Below are 19,407 nucleotides of genomic sequence, written 5' to 3' on the forward strand. Positions count from 1 at the left end.
AGCCTTGCAGAGAAGAAGTACCCATGATGCACCAACACCATGACACTTACAATTAAGACCAAGAAAGGGCAAAAATTCCTCCTCCCCCGGGGAAGGTGGAGCTGGGATGAAAATCAGGAAAATTGACCCCAAACCCCGCCCTCCTCAATGAATATTTTCTGCCCAATCATTTTCACACCCTATATAACCAGCTTGCCGAAGGAACTCAGAGCAGCTTCTCACCTGAGCCTGCCTGCTCTCCCTCCTGAGAGTGTACTATCAATTAATAAATCCTCGCTTTGCTTCCTTAGCCTCTGTGTTTCGTCTCTGAAATGTCTCTGGGATGAGACAAGAACCTACTCTCCAGTAACAGAGGCAGTTTTGTGGAATTGAGCCCTTAACCTGTGGGGCCTATGATAACTCTGGGTAGTCAGTGTCAGAATTGAATTGAATGTAGGACACCCAGTTTGTTTCAGAGAATTGGTTGTTGTGGGGGAAAAACCCAACACACTCGGTGTCAGAAGTGGTAAACAACACACAAAGGTTTTCTTGAATTGACTTTTGAGCATGATTTTGATGGAACGTCTATTTAAAGGAGGATATATTTCAGGTTATTGTTGGGCTTTCCCATTCAGAATAAAGCATCATTTTCTCACATTCTCTTGGACAAAATGGCCCTCTTCAGAAGTCTCCTCAAAGCTCCTTTAACATCCTTGTTCCTCAAGGTGTAGATGAATGGGTTGGCCATGGGAGTAAGAACGCAGTAAAATAGCATCAGAACTTTGATGACATCTTGAGGACTGTCCCCTGAGGGCTGTATATAGATGTAGATGCCAGAGCCATAGAATAAAGACACCACCAGTAGGTGTGATGAACAAGTGTTGAAGGCCATAAGTCTCCCATCAGCAGAAGGGATTTGAAATACAGCTTGGGCAATATAACAGTAAGAGACAAGAATCATGGAGAGGGGACCCATTATCAGGAAGGTGGCCACCACTGTAAGCTCGCTGACTGTGGTGTCCACGCAAGCCATCTTAATTAGACTGGGCAGCTCACAAAAGAAGTGGTCCAATTCCTGGTTCCCACACAGGGGCAGCTGGACTGTGAGTGTGGACTGCAGTAGTGAATTGGCCAGACCAATGAGCCAAGCAGTGCTGGAGAGCTGCCAGCAGAGTTTGTGGTTCATTGTTACAGAGTATCTCAGAGGCTTACACACAGCCACATAGTGGTATAAGGCCATGGTGCCAAGCAGGACACATTCAGTACAGCCTAGCCAGTGAAATACATAGGCCTGGGTCATACAGCCTGTATAAGTGATGTTCTGGTTGGGCCCTCCCCCGGGTTGAACAGCTTTTGGGGTAGAGTTGTGCTGGTGAAACAGAGGTCCAAAAAAAGAGAGGCTTGTGAGGAAGAAATACATAGAACTTTGGAGTTGGGAATCTATTTGAGAGACCAGAATAATAGCAATGTTTCCCAACAGTGTGAACATGTAGGAGATTAGGAGGGCAAAGAAGAGAGGAAGATCCAACCACGGATATTTGGCAAAGCCTATGAGAATGAAATCCTCTGGAAAACTTTCCTTCATGTGCTTCATTGAATTTTGATGGGAGACACCTGCTAAAATCTAGGAAGAGAAGGGTGATTTTAAAAACCCTGAGTTGTCAGAAGTTTTGACGATAACAGAAAAAAATACTTTTATGGGGGAGCAATGGGGTACACCCTTAGTAGAAATCATAACATTAATGAATATAATAATTAATAAGTCACATTTGAAAAATCCTTTCAGTAGAGAAAGTGGTTTCATTTTTTCCCCCTAAATCAAAGCCCTATGTGATGGGTTAGTGGACATTCATTATTTGTTATGGCTCTTCTGTATGATTAAAGAAGTCATTGGGAGGTGGTCTTCTCCCAGCTACCTTGCAGCTAAGGGAGTGTGTGACCTAAGAGGTGGGGTCTTGGGTAGGTGCTTAGGTAATGAAGGTAGAGCCTTCATGTATGGGCTTAGTGCTCTTATAAAAGAACCCACAGCGATTCCTTCCTTTCCACCATGTGAAGTTACAGCTACAAGGTGCTATCTATTAACCAAAAAGTGGGCTTTTACCAGACACTGAAACTGCCAGTGCCATGATCTTGGATTTCCCAGCCTCCAGATCAGTGAGATAAATGTTGCAATAGGTCTCCTGGTCTCTGGCATTTTGTTATAGCAGCCCTAATGGACTAAGACATATGTCATCAGGGAAATACAAATTAGAACAACAATCAGATTCTACTACACACCTATTAGAGTGGCCAAAATCGAGAACAATGACACCAAATGCTAGCAAGGATGTGGCACAATAGGAACAAAATGGTAGGGCCACTTTGGAAGACAGTCTGGCAGTTTCTTACACAACTAAACATACCCTTACCATATGATCCAGTAATCACACTCCTGGGTATTTACTCACATGAGCTGAAAACTTACATCCACACAAAAGCCTGCACAAAGATGTTTGCAACAGTTTTACTCATAATTGCCAAAATTTGGAAGCAACCAAGATGTCCTTCCGAAGGTGAATGGATAAATAAACTGTGGTACATCCAGACAATGGAGTACTATTCAGCGCTAAAGAGAAACAAGCTGTCAAGCTATGAAAAGACGTAGAAGAACCTTGAATGCTAATTACTAACTGAAAGAAGCCAATCTGAAAAGGCAATATACTGTATGATTCCAACTATCATACAGTATGTTTGGAAAATGCAAAACTATGAAGACAGTAAAAAGATCAGTGGTTGCCAACGTTTAGGAGGGAGGGATGACTAAGTAGAGCACAGAGGATTTTTAGGGAGTGAGCCTCCTCTGTATGATATTATAACGGTATATACATGTCATTATACATTTTTCCAAACCCATAGAATGTACAATACGAAGAGTGAACCATAATGTAACTATGGACTTTGGGTGATTATGATATGTCTGGGTAAGCTCATCAGCTCTAACAACTGTACCACTTTGGTGAGGGATGAAGGTAAAGGGGGAGGCTATGCATGCGTAGGGGCAGGGGTTATATGGGAAATCCCTGTACTCTTGCTGAGTTTTGCTGTGATGTGAAACTGTTCTAAAAATAAAATCTTAAGAAAATTGTGATACTTCCTTACTGAGTGGGATGCAGAGTAAAAGGAACAATTCTCCTGATGGCCCTCTCCATACCCATCAGGTAAACAGGGTTTGATTGCTGCAGGCTCTGCCAGGGCAAGAAACACTACAGGTCCTTGCTAATTTGGGCCAGAAATTTGGAGACCGTATATGGGAATGAATTCTGAGAGTGTTTGACCCAAGAAATTAGATATGAATTTGTCATAATTGTTACCTCTACCAGAGAGACTTGTTTCAATTTACTGGCTGGAGTCATGAGTATGGTTTTCATTGGGTTTTTTTTTTTCTGTTGTTTTAGTCAACACTAAAACCTGGTCACTTTAAAGTGACCCATCTAAATGATGTTGATTTGTGAGAATCCCTTAGCATATAGTAGAAGGACCCTGAAGATGTGTGTGGATTATGTAATAAGAACAGACTGGTGTTGAGGACAAGATCCCTTGTCATGTCTCCAAAAACAAACAAACAAAAACAACAGGAATTGGACCATCTGACCATCTGTGAGAATTGAGAAGAGATTTTTTTTTTAGGTAACCATAGTTCACTAAATGATTCCACTGTGACTAATGTTTATGCAGTCGTGAAAGTGTAAACTCTCCATGCTGATATAACCAAAAAGTATGATATAAGAGTATCTGGAGAGTAAGACATAGACATTCTCTCACTCTCTCTCCCTCTCTTTCTCTCTCTCTCTCTCTCTCTCTCTCTGTCTTTTGTCCTCACTCTTTCTCTTTGTTATGTAAGGGTTAAAAGATCTCATTTTTTATAGTAAGTGATAAATAAGTCATACTTAAAACTAAAAAAACACAAATAGAGTAAACACTTGTTATTAAGAAGTATGGGTAAAACACTGAAATTATTAAAGATGTGTTACCTTGGGAGACCAGGAATTGAGAGTGAGGAATGATGAAGAAGGGAACCACTATTTTTCATTATAAGCCCATAGTATTATTTTATTTTTTTAACTTTGAACGCATATGTCTTTAATATAAATGAAAATTAAATAAGAAGGAATGGAAGGGATCTGAATATTTGTCAATGATGGTGAAGGCATTAGAGTTGTACACATTGTTTGAAAGCGTGGAAAGCACACATCATCACTTACTGCAGCATAGAGTGCATAACATGGTGTAGTGGAAAAACAGGTTGCAAAAATAACTTGGGTCCAAGATATGGAAAATCTTGAATACTAGGTTAAGGAGTCTGATCAAATGAAGATTTTTTTTTTCAGAAGAGGTGTGAAATGATTGGAGCAGCATTTAAAAACATTTATTATGGCTGAATAACGAGAGATTCAAGAGGAGACTGGAAGTTGGGAACTCAGTGGGGAGGCTACTGCAAGAGTCTATGGGAGAGAGGCTAAGAACGTTAGCTCGGAGAGTGGCAGTGGGAATCAAGAGCAAGGTATGAATGTAGGAGAGAGGAAGGAGCTGAAAGAACATTTGAAGTTTTAATCTGAGGTGCTGAAAGAATGGAAATTCAATTAAGAGAAAGAAGCATGTATATGAGGATTGATCGGAATACGTGATTTAACCAAAAAAGACCTCCCAAAAGAGATAAATTTAAAGCTTGACTTATAACAACTGGCTCTGAGGGTCCATTCACCAGAGTATGGATTCCTGCTTCATCCAGACACCTCTAGGTCAATTTGACTAATTACACATTTACATACAACCACTTGAATTCATGGCTAGGATGGTTTGTTGCAGCTGTTTAACCACCAAGGACAGGGACGGGGACAGAAAGAGGGAGAGGCAAGGGAGTATGTCTCCAAAAACAGAAAAGAAATCGCCTGCATCTGCCAGGAAGTTCATGCATTTGTGTATAAAATGGCTGAGGAAAAGAGTAAAACAAGATCCCATTGCCCCCCACCCCACCTCGCAAATCCTCAATATTTTATCATTGGTTATTCTTTATATTGTTTGATCCTCAAATTTATCTTCAGAGTATTGGCATTTACTCATTCATTCGTTCATTCATTCACTTTAAAACAAAAAGATAAAAACTTTATTACTGGGAAATTCTTGCTGGTCTTCCAATAGGGATGTGACAAAAATGACAGAGTATTGGTTTTAGAGAATTGATTTTTAGTGACTTGACCTGCTTTCTCATTCCTCCCCATCTCCTAGATAATTGGATTTTTTTGGACATAATTCTGGGATCAACATAATTTTGAACAAGTGACAACCATTTGTTTGGCATAACGAGAATTCATTTAGCTCATGGAGGCATCTTATCCTGCCTGATATTGCCAAAACTCAGAACCTTCATTTTCTGTCTCAAAACAAAACACAATACCATCTAGGCTGGTGTGAATAGAAAGAGACATCACTAGAACTTACCTCTTCTTATTTGAATCTGTATTAAGCAGATGTGTTTAGCTATAGAAGCTTAGTCAGGAGAAAGGTTGCAGAAGGGTTGGATTCCAACAGTCCTGAGAGAGGGAAGCAAGTATGATCAGGTCAGCACTCCAGTAAAAGCCACCAAAGGTCTTAATATGGCAGGTAGGGTGAATGTGATTCTGGAGGCATTGGATAATCTCTCCTGGTTCCAAATCTGATTCAAAGGCAGATAAAACAAGTTCACACCCAGTGTGCCAGTGATCCCATAGGGGCTGTCACTGGTGAATTAATCTCCCTGGAGACAATAGCTATCTTTTATTTATACTTTTGGTTGTGATTATAGATTGCATCAGTTCTTCCACTCATTAATCCCATCTTAATAGCAAGGGAGAGCAGGATTTACCCCAATAATTTTCAGAAAGAAAACAAATATTGTGCTATTAACAATAATGATGTGGGAACATATGTTTATGTATGACTGATTCACTTTGTTATAAAGCAGAAACTAACACACCATTGTAAAGCAATTATACCCCAATAAAGATGTTAAAAAAAAATAATGATGATAATAATGGCTTAACACATTCTAGGCAACTTATATGAATTGTGTCCTAACAACTCCTTGAGGTAGGTACTATTATTGTCCTCATTTTATAGTTGAGGGACTTAAAGCTTAAAAAAGGTAAGTAATTTGTCCAAGGTTCATAAGGCTCACACACTTCCAGAATTCACACACCAAGTGGATGCTCTGCAAATCTCATGAGCAAACATAGGTTTTTAAAATATCTGTAGTGTTTGGGGTACATGCTTATTTGGTCTTTTCAACCATATTGCAAGCTCCATGGGGGCAAGGTTTATGTCCTCTTTTTCAACCGGCTAAAGCGCAGTGTTGATCAAATTAAGATCCTCCTTTTATTTCTTATGAATGCAGGTATAATATCCACATCTCCATCACAAGAAGACCATCTCAGAGCAGGTCACTCCTCAGAACAAGGTAGAACTAAAGAAGCAACTGAATAAGTACTTTAAAGGACAAATCCTTGCCTAATTGTCTGACAATGCTTTTTTTCCTCCTTTTTAATACTTTGTATTTTAATTTGGGGGGGATGTTAATTTTACAATAAAAATTATTTTTATTCATGAAATCGTTCACTCTTTTAAAAAAAATAGTTTGTACGTTTGGTGCCATGTTGAGAATGGCCTTCTCCACCTCAAGATGTTATAAATATTACCTACATTTTGTGTAATATTTTATGGTTTTACTTTAAATATTTTATAACAGTATTTTCTGTTTTTACATAAATATTACATATTTTTACATTTAAATCTTATTACCTGATACAAAGTGTCTGACAAAACTTTTATCTCAACACTTTCTTCACATCCAAAAACTCCCTTTTCAGGCTGAACTTCCAAAGTTATTAGATGCTGTCATGACTGAGTTGTTACTCAGAGCTAGGCCATACAGTCCTCCCTCTTCCTACTTGTTATAGACTGGATGTGTTCTTCCAAAATTCATATTTGGAAGCCCTAACCCCTAATGTGACTACATTTTGAGACAGGGCCTCTAAGGAGGTAATTTATGGTTAAATGAGGTCATAAGGGTGGGGCCCTAATCCAATAAGACTGGTGTCCTTATAAGAAGAGGAAGAGACACCAAAGCTACCTTCTGCCCTCACTCTCACTCCCATTCTTCCCTTGCACGTACAGAGGAAAGCCATGTGAGGACACAGTCAGAGGGGGCCTTCTACAAGGCACGAAGAGAGGTCTCACCAGAAACCAAGTCTGATGGCACCTTGATTTTGGACTTCTAGTTCCAGAACTATGAGAAAATAAACTTCTGTTATTTCAGCCACCGAGTCTGTGATATTTTATGGCAGCCCTAGCCAATACACTGTGTTTAAATCTAAAGAATCAGGGCATGAAGACAGCATGTCCAAGGCAAAAAAACAAAACAAAACAAAAAATCACAACCAACCAACCAAACAGAGCCTAGGAGATGAAGAAGATTATTTCAGTTTGTTAGTTATATGGCCTGCTCATTTTTTTGTGGAGAACCTCCTACATAGATTTCTGAGGTTTTATTTTATATTTTCCTCCTCCCTAAGTTAAACGAGTTAAGCAGCTGTTCACTGGACTGATTATCTTCTAGCAGAAAAAAGACAGTTATCTCAGGATCCCTAACCCTTAGGACTAAGGTTTGAGATCAGTCTAAGTTGCTTAATTTTATTTAGCTCTGTGGCCAAAAACTTCATTCTTGACTCTAATCAAAGAGAAGACAGATATAATGAGAAAAGCATGGATTCCAGAATCAGACAGACCTGAGTTTGAAATTGAACTTTCTCACTTACTCTGTTACTGTGAATATTATTGAACCTATTTCCTCATCTTCAAAGAGCTGATCATAACACATATTTGACAGGATTGTTGGGCTGATTAAATGACAGCATGTCTGGAAACTCTTGGAATGTAGTAGACTTCCAATAATGCTAACTAGATGATAAAGAGGGTAAGTAGATGTTCATGAATTAGTACAAACGTGCTAATAGCATAGCTGGACCTCACTTTCAGTTCTGCTTTGTGTGTAAAATTTAAGTAGGATTTTTGCAAATGTGATTCATTTGCTTCAAAATCACTTGGAGTGCTTGTTAAAAACACACATTTCTGGGCCTTTCATCAAAATAGAATTAAAACCTCTGGGGATGAGTCCCAAGAAACTGTGTTTTAACTAGTTCCCTAGGTGATTTAAATGTCTACTAAGCTTGGGAATCATTGCATTATAGGATCATTCCATTTTTTAAATTGCAGAATTAAAGTTCAGTTTTTAGTGGGGTCAATATATGTATTCCCTTTGGGACTAAAGCCCTTCCTTGAAGACTGAGGGCGTATAAGCAAATGTAAATTACTGTTATTATAATTTAGTAATATTTGGAAAATCATATATAAAAGAGATAACATAATGCTGAGTTTCCTAGAATCACTAATAAATTACATGGGAATTCAGAAAAAAGCATTAAGAGTTGGTACAGTTTTGTTGCCCCCTCCCCCAATTAAAAAATAGAGGACAGGGAACTTCAGCAAAGATGAAAAACAGAAGGTCATTTTCTTTCTGTTTCCATAAAGAGACCCACCACCTTTTCCTTAGGAGTGAGAATTTTTGTAGTCACAGCTGCTTTTGAATGAGTGGATCAGAATTCACAGTAATACTGAGTACGGTGGAGAATTAGTAGTAATGAGGGTTTACTGAAGAATTTGGCTTCTTAGGGAGAGGGCAAAAGCCAAGGCCCCACTGGGACTCGAACCCAGGATCGCCTGTTTACAAGACAGGTGCTTTAACCAACTAAGCCATGGAGCCCACACATGAGCCTGACTTTGTTCTAGATCTGTCCTTACTGTGAGATTAAATATTCCTGACATAGTTTTTGTGATTCAGTGCAGCTTATTGTGAGAAAAGAGACAAACTCCAAGAAGACGTTTTGCTTACTTAGATGCGCTGCAGAGCTAATACAAGTGGAAAAAGTTTGGGCAGCTTGAATGTTGGGACCAATAGCACTTCAATTAGTCGAAGGATATAACCATCAGTAAAAGTCGAGGCTACTCACTTTTTCCAATTAGGATAAAGTCTTCTAAAAGCAAAATTTGCTGTTACTGCACCTCGTCTTCTGTAACTAAGATTCTTCATTCCAATAAACTAAGTGAGGAACTCTAAAAATGGAACTCCACTAGAAGACTCTTAGACAGCCGGGCTAGGGCACCTAGTGTCCCTACACGTCACTTGCACTTAGCAAGCAGTGACTTGGAGGGGAAGAATCGGGAGCGGAGAAGAGGGGGCTGGGAGTGTAGAGTTCAGCTACACAGTCAGACACATCGCTCTCAAAATCCTAAAACACCAATGTCAAGGTCGCTGTAAAGACTCCGATCAGAAAACCACAGGGGTAGAGCCCCTTGGAGTGGGGGACGGGGAGAGGCAGAATGGTCCCCTGCTGGCCACAAGGTGTTCCCTGGATCCAGGTACAATCCTCCTTAGGTGAAGAGCCTTACGGTTCCAGAGGACCACCCGTTGACCACTCCCTGCCCACCAAGCGCCTGATTTCCAGTGCAATAGGTCGTCAGCTCGCAAAGAGGGCGACACCTTCTTCCTTATAATCCGGTTCCTTCACCCCGCGATGACTCGCTCTTTCCCCCCCTGTCGCATCCCCCGCGGGGACGAGCAGAGAGCTAGGTCTGAGGGCGGTCCCCTGATCGCGACTGCGGGCCACCTGAACGCCCAGAAGGCTTTACGGGGAGCTGACTGGGGGGATCGTGGTAGGATAAAGCAGGTGACGCTCGCAGATGCGCCTCTGATATTCCCAGGGGTAGGAAGCGAAGCTCCTATTTTGTACAAAGAAAGCACAGAACTTCCTTAATATTTTTTGGAAATGAGAAAAACGTTTGATTAAAACGTTTGGAGGTAGTGTGGGAGCCTTCTAGGATGCAGCATTAAGTCTCTAATTTCTTTAGAAACATGGGTTCAAATCCCACCGCCACATCCCAGCCCCCTCAGGTCGGCAAGTGGAACCCCAGTAAACAAGCTCTTCCTTAAAAGCTAACGGAAAATTCACACTTCGGGGAATTAGTTTAGGTGAGAAGAGTTCTTTCACCGAGGGCAAGAACCTAAGGGTGTGGGAAACTCTCCTAATCCAGTCCTTTCCTCTTTCCAATTCGTGAGTTTCTCAGAGACATCCAAACTACAGAACTACAATGAAATAATATTTTCTACCTAACAGACTGGTAAACAAACAAACAAAAATTGTTTGTGGTAGCGTTGCCTATTAGCACTTGAAGACATTGTATGAGTTTCCTGTGGCTTCTGTAACAAATTACCAGAGCTCAGTGGCTTAAAACAACAGAAATTTATTTTCCCACAGTTCTAGAGGCCAGAAGTCCAAAAAGTCAGTATCACTGGGCAGAAATCAAGGTGTTGACAGGGTCATACTCCCTGTTGAGGCTGTAGGGGAGAATCTGTCCTTGCCTCTTCCAGCTTCTGGTGGCAGCCAGCCTTCCTTGCTTTGTAGTTGCATTACTCCTATCTTTGCCTCTGTATTCACATTGTCTTCTCCTGTTCTGTCTCTGTACTCACCCTATGCCTCTCTAGGACACTTGCAATGGCATTTAAGCTCCACCTGGATAATGAAGGATAAAGTCCCCATTTTGAGATCCTTAACTTAATCTCTTCTGCAACGACTCCACCTTTTGTTTTTTGGTGGGTTTTTTTTTTTTTTTTGGCCGTATAAGGTAATATTTACAGCTTCCAGGAATTAGGATGGAGATATCTTTTGGAAGACCATTTTTTAGTCTACCCTACAGTATTAACATATTGATTCCTCCACCCACAAGCAAGAGATTAACTGGTTATAACTTCAGTTTATTTCTCTGTAAAATGGGAATAATAATATGAACTTTCTTATATATTACTGAGAATATAATATGACAATGTGAAGAACTATAACAATATCTGGGGCTTAGTAAGAACTAAATGGCTGTTAATTCTCATGGTCACAGGAATGCTCTGTGCTGGCCAGGGTGTCAAGGAAACTGGCCCTTCCTTGGCTCTATAAGAGGATAAATTAGTAACATTTAGGGAAGACTAAGACAGGAACCACTGAAATTACCATCACACATACGATTTGATTTAGCAATTGCACTTTTAGAAAGTTCTCTAGTACACACCCTTATGAAATGCAGATATTATTTATTTCAACATTGTTTATATTGTTAAATGTGGCTGGTTAAATTTAAGATATATCCATAACATGGAATACTTTTGAGACAAAAGAAAAAGAAAAGAAGCTCTTTCTATGTTGATATGAAAACCACGGCAAAATACAAGAAGTAATAAAGGCAAGATGCAGTAGAATAGGTCTGAAAAGTGCAAAATGTGAGGAAAATAATAGACTTCTCCTGGTTTGCATGCAAAAAGTATACCTTTAAGGTAACTCCAGGCTCTGACATGTTTGCGTGAGGAACCAGAAACCAGTGCTGGGGGGAAATGAAGTGGGATGAGGGTAGACTTTCACTGTATATCTATTTTAGTAATTTTGAACCATGTGGAAGTTTTACTTATTTCTTTACGAACATTTAAAAAACATTCAAAAGAATTCCTTAGATACTAAATCGTGTTCTTTGATACAAACAATTGGCAGTCAGACTTTTTTTGTTTTTCCCTTAATTACCCCTGAAGTTGGAAGAAAATGTTTTCCTAACCTCAAGCAATTTCTTCAAAGCAGCGGGTTTGATAACAAAGCTGGCAGCGGTGGGATTCGAACCCACGCCCCCGAAGAGACTGGAGCCTTAATCCAGCGCCTTAGACCGCTCGGCCACGCTACCGCACAAACAAACACTTTAAAGCTCTCCTTAACACTTTAAAAGACACAAGTCTGTTCTCTTGTGTGTTTTTTTTTCTAGAGCATTTGCCACCACCACTACCACAGCCCCCGCCCCGCCCCAGACAACTGTCATCCCACTACCAATAAAATCTGCAAATAGATTCCTACTTCGGGAGACACATTTTTGCCTCCTATGCTATGTTTGTGATACTCGAAAGTAAAGGGAGAAGCAGCCAATGCATAATATCCTTCAAACGAAGAAAATCAGTAGTTACAAAAAATGATCAGAAATCACCACCGCCGATGCAGCACCGGAACTCTGAGGACGCAGAGATCAGGAGTCTCCAATTTGTCAGCTGCGTTTGGGGGTCAGCAGCGGGAAGTTACTTTTAATGCCCTCATCTAGAAAAAGGAAGCTCCCCTTCCCACTCACTCGGAACTTGAGTCAGGGTTTGTATGTCTGTGTGTGATTTCTTATTGAAGGAAACAACTGCGCAAGCAGACCTACTTTTTGCTGAATGTGATCATGGTCTTAATTTACAAAGTTCAGGGAGGGAATTAGTTTGCTTTTGGTGCGGGGCGTCTCATCCTCTCCAGGCCCAGAGAGGACGCGTTCTACCTGCTCCAACCCCACCAACGCGAACTGGGCGAGTCCCTTGGTCTTTTTTCCCGGCTCACCCTCTCGCTGACCGGCCTGATCCATTACATGCTGCACCGTTTAAGTGAGCCCTAATGCCACTGTTTCACATCGACTGCATAGCCACAAGCCCACTGGCAAGTCACTTAAACTTATTGGGTCTTACTTTTCTCATACGTAAACTGGAGACAATAATAAGACTTGCCTAAAGTGATAGATAGGTAGATAGATAGGTAGGTAGATAGATAGATGGTCAATACATGTAAGATACATATAAATTGCTTAAAAGAGTACCTTGCCCATAATAAGCACTTAATACAGCTTGCTATCATCATTTGTATCACTTACTAGTATTCATTGAACAACTTTTTTGTGTGTGTCAAGTGTTCAGTCTTTTAAATAATACTGTGAAATATTATCCCATTTTACAGATAATGAAGTTTTTAAAATTGACATATTCCCAAGAAAACCAAGTGAATTATTTTTCCTAACTTAATAGATGGCACATACAAGATTTACACTTCAGTCCTACAGTTTCCATTTTGGGACCGTTTCTACTTTGCCGGATTGAAATCCAGTATATTCTTTCTCCATTCTCAATCATCTCACCTCATCTCTTCCACCTTATCTCGCCTCTGTTTACATTATTCTGGACTTCTAGCCAGAAGAGAAGGGCCTTCAGGTCATGGTCATGGTCATGATCAAAGACATCGATTGTAAGAGGAACATTGGCAGGCAAGGAAGTTCCAGAGCTAGATAAGGAGACAGCAGCTTCGCCCTCAGCAGAGCTAAACATTTTTGTGTGTCCTTCATTGGTGCAGTCTGGAAATCTTCACGCCTGTGGACCCAGCTCAGGCCCCTCGTATCTGTATGTCACTTTCTACACATGTTGTGAAGTGGGGCAGTGTGAAATCTAATGAAGTCTAATGTCCCCCAGCAGTAAGTGGTGTTTAAGGCATAATGGAAAAAAAATTCACCATGTGGCATATTCAATCAAGGATAAAATCCTGAAATACTTTTGGTCAATCATTGTGACATACTCGGAGCAATGGTAAACATATGCCCTAGCACATACTCTTATTTTTCACTCTATTCAAAAAATATAACTTCCTAGAAAGTTCGTATAAACATGAAAGAGAATCGATAGTTCTAACGAAAATAAGACAAGCCAGTGCCTTCTTAGCGCAGTAGGCAGCGCGTCAGTCTCATAATCTGAAGGTCCTGAGTTCGAGCCTCAGAGAAGGCAAAAGAGTTTTGTCACTCCTACAGACTCTCGTTTGAGAAAGAAACAGGGTAGTAAACAAAATTATCCCACTAATCGAGCTCTGCGGTGTGAAATGTAGGTACTAGGACTAACTCCCAGTCAGTCAGTCTGATGTGATTATACATGGGGCTGTAGTCCTTCAAGAAATTCAGCAGGTTTCTTTGGTACCAGTTTCCTTTGGCAGCAAGATAGTTTTTCAATACGTTGACTACAGTGCACACCCATACCATAAATCTGTATTAACTATTTGCTGCCCTAGAAAATTAGCAAAAACTTACCACCTTAAAATAGCAAAATTTATTATTTATCAGTTCTGGAGGTCAGAAGTCTGAAATGGGCCTTAAGGGGCTAAAATCAAGGTGTGGCAGAGCTGCCTTCTTTCTAGAGGCCCTGGAGAGAAATCATGGCTTTTTTCCAGCTTGTAGATGATGCCCCTATTCCCTGGCTCATGTTCACATCACTCTGACCTCTGCTTCTGTTGTCTCATCTCCTTCTCTTACTCTGGCCCTCCTACCACCCTCTTATAAGGACCTTATGATTACATTGAACCAATCCAAAAATCCAAGATAATCTCCCTATCTTGAGATTCTTAATTTAATCACATCCCTTTTGCCTTGCAAGATAGCATATTCACAAGTTTTAGAGATTAGGAAAAGGACATCTTAGTCTACCTGCTGGTCCCCAAAGATTCACACCCATCCCACATGGAAAAATATTAACCCCATTCCAAGTTCCCCCCAAGTCTTAACTCATTTTCAGCATCAACACATCTAAATTTCGTCAGTTCAAAAATTGCAAATATCATCACCTAAATTTGGAATGATTGAGGCTCTGTGTATAATCAATTCTGGGCACAATTTTTACTTTATTGATTGCTTATGTATGTGCTAGATATCCTTCTAAAATATTTTATGTGTATTTACTCCTCAAGTCCTCCCATTAACTCTATTAGGTAGTCCTATTACTATTTCCATTTCACACAGGAGCACAGTGATGACCATTGAGATAAAGCAAGTTGCCAGAGGTCCCTTAGCTAATAAGTGGAGCAGCTGAGGTTTGAATACAAGCAGTGTGAACTAGTTCAATAAAGCCCTAATCAAAATGAATGGAGGTGAGATCCAGGAATTGTTGGGAGTCAGTTTTCTGATTATTCAATATTGCTGCTCATGGTTCTTAGAATAATAATAGTAGCCACTTGGTAACTATTTCTCATTAAAAAGTTAAAAAATAATTTTTTAACATTTGCCAGTGATTTTATCAAAGGACAGGATGACACTCTTTGGTTACTATACCTCCACCCTATACTCTCCCCATATTCTTTCATTGCTTTATTTTTCTCTGCAGACTTCATCAGTATCTTATATGCTTACTTATTTTACACACTCATTTCTTTATTTTCCGTGTCACTCCCCCCACCAGAATGTAAGATACGTAAGAGTAGTGCTTTTTGTTAGCTTTGTTCGCTGCTGTATTTCCTGCCCTTAGAAATATGCCTGGGGTTGTTACCAGAGGCAGGGATTGGGGGTGGCGGGCAAAATGAGTGAAGGTGGTTAAAGGTACAAACTTCCACTTATGAGATAAATAAGTCCTGAAGTTGTAATGCACAGGTTGGTGACTATAGTTAATGATACTGAATTGCATATTTAAAAGTTGCTAAGAGAGTAGATCTTAAAAGTTCCCATAACATGGGGAAAAAAATGTAACTGAAAATAAAAGGAAAGAAAGAAAGAAGAAGAAAGACAGAAATACGCCTGGTACATAAAAGACCAGCAGTTTACGCTGTTGAATTAATTGATGAATGAATGGGAGACAAAAAGACACAGAAGTTCCATAAATCTTTAGGGCTGAAACTCAATTGCTTTAGATATCTGGCAGAATTGTCCAACTTGCTCTTTTCTCACAGCAACTTTGTCCTAGCTATAGAATGTTTGTGTTTAGGACATTTTTCCTTCCAGTTGATCATCATTCCTGAAGTATTCTAGTGTTTTCCTTAAGAGAAGTAACATGGGAATATACTGTTCAAAATGGCAAGCATGCCCCTGCAAACATCCTAATTTTCCTTTATAGCTAGTAGTGGATTCATTGTTCATTAATTTATCTTATTTAATGAAATCAATTTTAGAGCTGGAGATTGTTAGACTCTAGAGGGATTATACATATCTTCCTGTTTGGGTACTTTAAACTGTAACACATTGTAGGCGCTCAGAAACACTTTACCACAGTTCAATGCAAAACCTATTTGAAAAGTGATTGAGGTAAAGTCACATGCAGTATTCTTTGGAGGTGGTTTGCATTTGAATTGTCATCTCCCTAAGGATCTACTTCTCTTCAGAAGTAAGGAATCTGAGCAAATTGCAGTCGAATAACTTGTAATGTATCTGATTGAGTTCTAGCGCTCTAAGTTTGGTGAGAATTTGTGGGGGATTAGTAGGAAGACACAATTAACTCGCCAATATAAAATAAATTTTCAGGAAGAGTTGACTTCCGGGTAAAACGCAAGACCCTACTGGGAGTCGAACCCAGGATCTCCTGTTTACGAGACAGGCGCTTTAACCAACTAAGCCATAGAGCCACCTGAAAGGTAAGGGGACAGCCGAATCTACCCCATTTTACTTCGATTGGGTGAAAACAATGACTTTACACTGTCTAGTGTTAATCTGTTGCCTTCAGAAAATATGCCAACTCCAGGGAGATGCTTCACTTCCTCAGAACGCGCTTGAGACAGAAAAATACGAAAGGAAAAGTAATAGGTAGGTGTAGCGTTAGACAAAGGATTTTTCTGTTATCCCAAGGAAAAGCGTTACAGAAAGTCGAGGCTAGGAAATAAGTGGTAAAGATTTTTACAAGGAAATATGCCTTTTAAAAACTATATGTAATTTTTAAAAAACCTTCAAGGATTTGCATGAAATAACTGGCCATATGTGACAAAGTAACTCATTTGAGGTACCTGAAGGTGCCGGATTGGTGAGAGGAGGAATGTGCATCTCTTGGGTGAAGCCGAGGAGGCTGGGCGTCAAGGCCATCTTCCTTCAACTACAGGTGTCAGCCCGTTTAGTTTCCCTCCAAATCCCGTGCTGTCATTCTCAAGAGCACGGTCAAGATCTGTTGTAACAACCTTCCACCTGGAGCCTCTCAGGAGGGGTGTGGAGGTGGGAGTGCGGTCAGGGAGCCAGGAACCTCTGCAGCTTCCGCCTCAGGAAATTTGGTGAGCATCTGAAAAAATCCAACCAGGAAAAAGGCTGTTTACTTCAGTTCCCCCCAATTTTTGTCCTCCTCTGTTCCTCTCGGACTAGGTTTTCACACTCAGGTACTTCTGAAAATCAGTTCGTAGAAGAGGTAACGCCTTCTCCCCTCTAACTCGGTCCCTGCACCCCACGGTGACCCACCTTCCCCGCAGCTCCCAGTCGTATCCCCTCGGGGACGAGCAGAGAGCAAAGCTGGAGGGCTCTGGACCACTTCGCGGCTGCGCGCCCCCAGAAGGCCCCGCGTGGGTGGGGGAAGGGCCGTGGGAGTCGGGATGAGTCCCAGTTCCCGCCCCGCCCCAGGACAGGCGGGAACTGGGATCGCTGAGGTGATGCGGGCAGGGAGGCCGGGACGGGAGAGGGGAGACCCGAGGACCAGTCCAGACTGCGTTCGCAGGGTCAGAACCCGCAGGACCCGGGTGGGTACGAAGACGCGCATCACGCATCCCAGCCCTGAACTTTGGGAATTCAGGCCATAAAAACATCGTCAGAAAAACTGTGGGTCTATCGCACAGATGTTTCTTTCCATAGTCTTTTACAACAGGGTCTTTATTAAAAGGTCGGGGCTCGAAGTCCAGGTGGTTAGGGATGCGGGGGCAGTGAGTGGGGAGGGGAGTTCGTCTGCTTTCAAGTTGCGGACAAGAAATATAACTTCTCTCCGCCGACGCCTAAACTCAGCCGGCAAATCTGAGACTCATCTCAGGGTCGTCACAGTTCCAAAGCCAGGTCAGCCATGGTGATTTTCAAACGTTTTCTCAATGGTTGATTTTTCTAGACTCTAATGGATTTATTCTGTCTACCTCCTCGTTCTCATGAGAGACCGCACCAGAGGCGAAACTCGGGGGTGCTGGGTCCGGGTTGGACGGACAGAGGGGCGACCACCCGAAACCGAATTTTGCTCTTTCTCGGTAGCTGGGAAGATTCATTACAGCGCAGAGAATCAGGGAGGATGGAGCACCTGATATTTGGTGCGTGGGAATCTAGGAATAGTCTAAGCATACAATTTTAACTCTAATTTTGCCTGCTTGAAGGACGTGAAGTTCCCGACGAGTGTCTTTTGAAAGGGAGTGGAGAAGGTAATATACACAAAGTTCACACTGAATTTACTTTCCTTATATGTCTTCTGAGCATTAGAAATAGCTGTAAAGTAATTTGCTTTTTTTTTCCATGTACATAGAGGTAAATTGCCTAAGCGATCCAAAGCGTTGGGGGAGGGCGCTAGTCTCTTGGGATACAGAGATTCAAATCTCACCCCTGCCAATCATTTTTCTACAGACCTTTCCATAAAGGGGAGAGAGCCCTTCCAGTCGCTTTTTTGGGAGTTGATAATTTGGCAGAGACGTGTTCAGGGAAGAACTTTGTCTTTACCATACATAATAAATTAAGGTTCAGTTAAAAAGAAAAAACTTTCCCCATATTCCCCTCATTTTTCAGATCTTTGGTCAAGACTTGTAGTCCAAAAGGATAGACTTTTCTTTTTGTAAAAAGATTTTATGTTGTATATGTAACATTTTGGCAAGTCCCAAACCTGAAAAAGTATCAAACAGACCCTCCTTACCCCTCACCACCATGCCCCCGCTCCCTGCTTCCCAGTCTCCCACCTCATCTCCACCTCCCAGAGAGGGAGAGTTACAGCCTTACAGACGCACATACTCATTTTTGTGTTTCCTTCCAAGGACAAGTGCATGCATATAGCATTAACCCACTTTTTACTCAATGAGAGTATCAAACACACTCTTGTGCACCTTAATCACTTCTAATATCTTGGAGTGATTCCACAGGGAAACATAAAGAACAGGATTTTTGCTAAAGACAGGCCAAGGTAGAGGACTAGTAGGGAAGAGGGCTCAGAGAAGCCTGACTAAAGTTTGGTCAAAAAGGAAGTCTGTCAGATAATACACCTTGAGTTTGGACCCAGGTGGAAACCACAAGGGTCAGAGACTGAGGAAACAGAAAACCAAGGGGCTGAATTGTCCATGTCAGCCCTGGGGTCCTAGGAACACCTAATGGCTGAGCGGGGGAGGCACTGTAGCCGTGGTCATGCAGAAGACATGGTAGCCACATGGAATACTAGAGAGATTTTCCTCATTCATCCTTTGTCAAAATTTCAATACCTTCTGCTGCTTCTCCATTCCCTAGAGCAGTGGTCTTCAAATTTTAGCCTGTACTAGTATCACCTGGAAGGCTTTTTAAACCACAGATTGCTGTTCCCACCCACACCCTGGCATCCCCACCCTCCCCAACCCTCATTTATGATTCAGTAAGTCTGAAAGTGATCTAAAAAACTGCATTTCTAACAAGTTCTCAAGGGATGCTGTTGGCTGCTGGTCAGGGGACCATGCTTTGAGAATCAATTCCCTAGAGATAGAAGGCAAGAAAGAGAAAATGTTGACTGAGTGAGGGCCTCTACTGGGGATTGCTCCGAATAATGAGTTGTTCATG

General features: G+C 41.2%; 2 protein-coding genes across 2 annotated transcripts in view; both read right to left on the bottom strand.

Moving 5' to 3' along the window:
* The window catches only part of LOC307192297 (glutathione peroxidase 6-like), a 39,193-nt gene that overhangs the window by 11,246 nt on the left and 8,540 nt on the right, over positions 1-19,407 (bottom strand). The window contains exons 4-5 of the mRNA XM_079933074.1: positions 16,671-16,936; positions 5,458-5,549 (exon numbers count right to left, since the gene is read on the bottom strand). Coding sequence (XP_079789200.1) covers positions 16,885-16,936 — 52 coding nt within the window. The 3' untranslated portion in view covers positions 5,458-5,549; positions 16,671-16,884. The remainder of the gene's footprint in view (positions 1-5,457; positions 5,550-16,670; positions 16,937-19,407) is intronic.
* LOC307192382 (olfactory receptor 2B11-like) lies at positions 632-1,912 on the bottom strand (the record flags this gene model as incomplete). Its single annotated transcript, XM_079933212.1, is given in 3 exon segments — positions 632-1,315; positions 1,318-1,371; positions 1,373-1,912. Coding segments are annotated over 3 exon segments (939 nt in total). The 5' UTR covers positions 1,574-1,912.

Source organism: Stenella coeruleoalba (assembly GCF_951394435.1).
Source record: "Stenella coeruleoalba genome assembly, chromosome: 10".
In the NCBI taxonomy this organism is placed as follows: domain Eukaryota; kingdom Metazoa; phylum Chordata; class Mammalia; order Artiodactyla; family Delphinidae; genus Stenella; species Stenella coeruleoalba.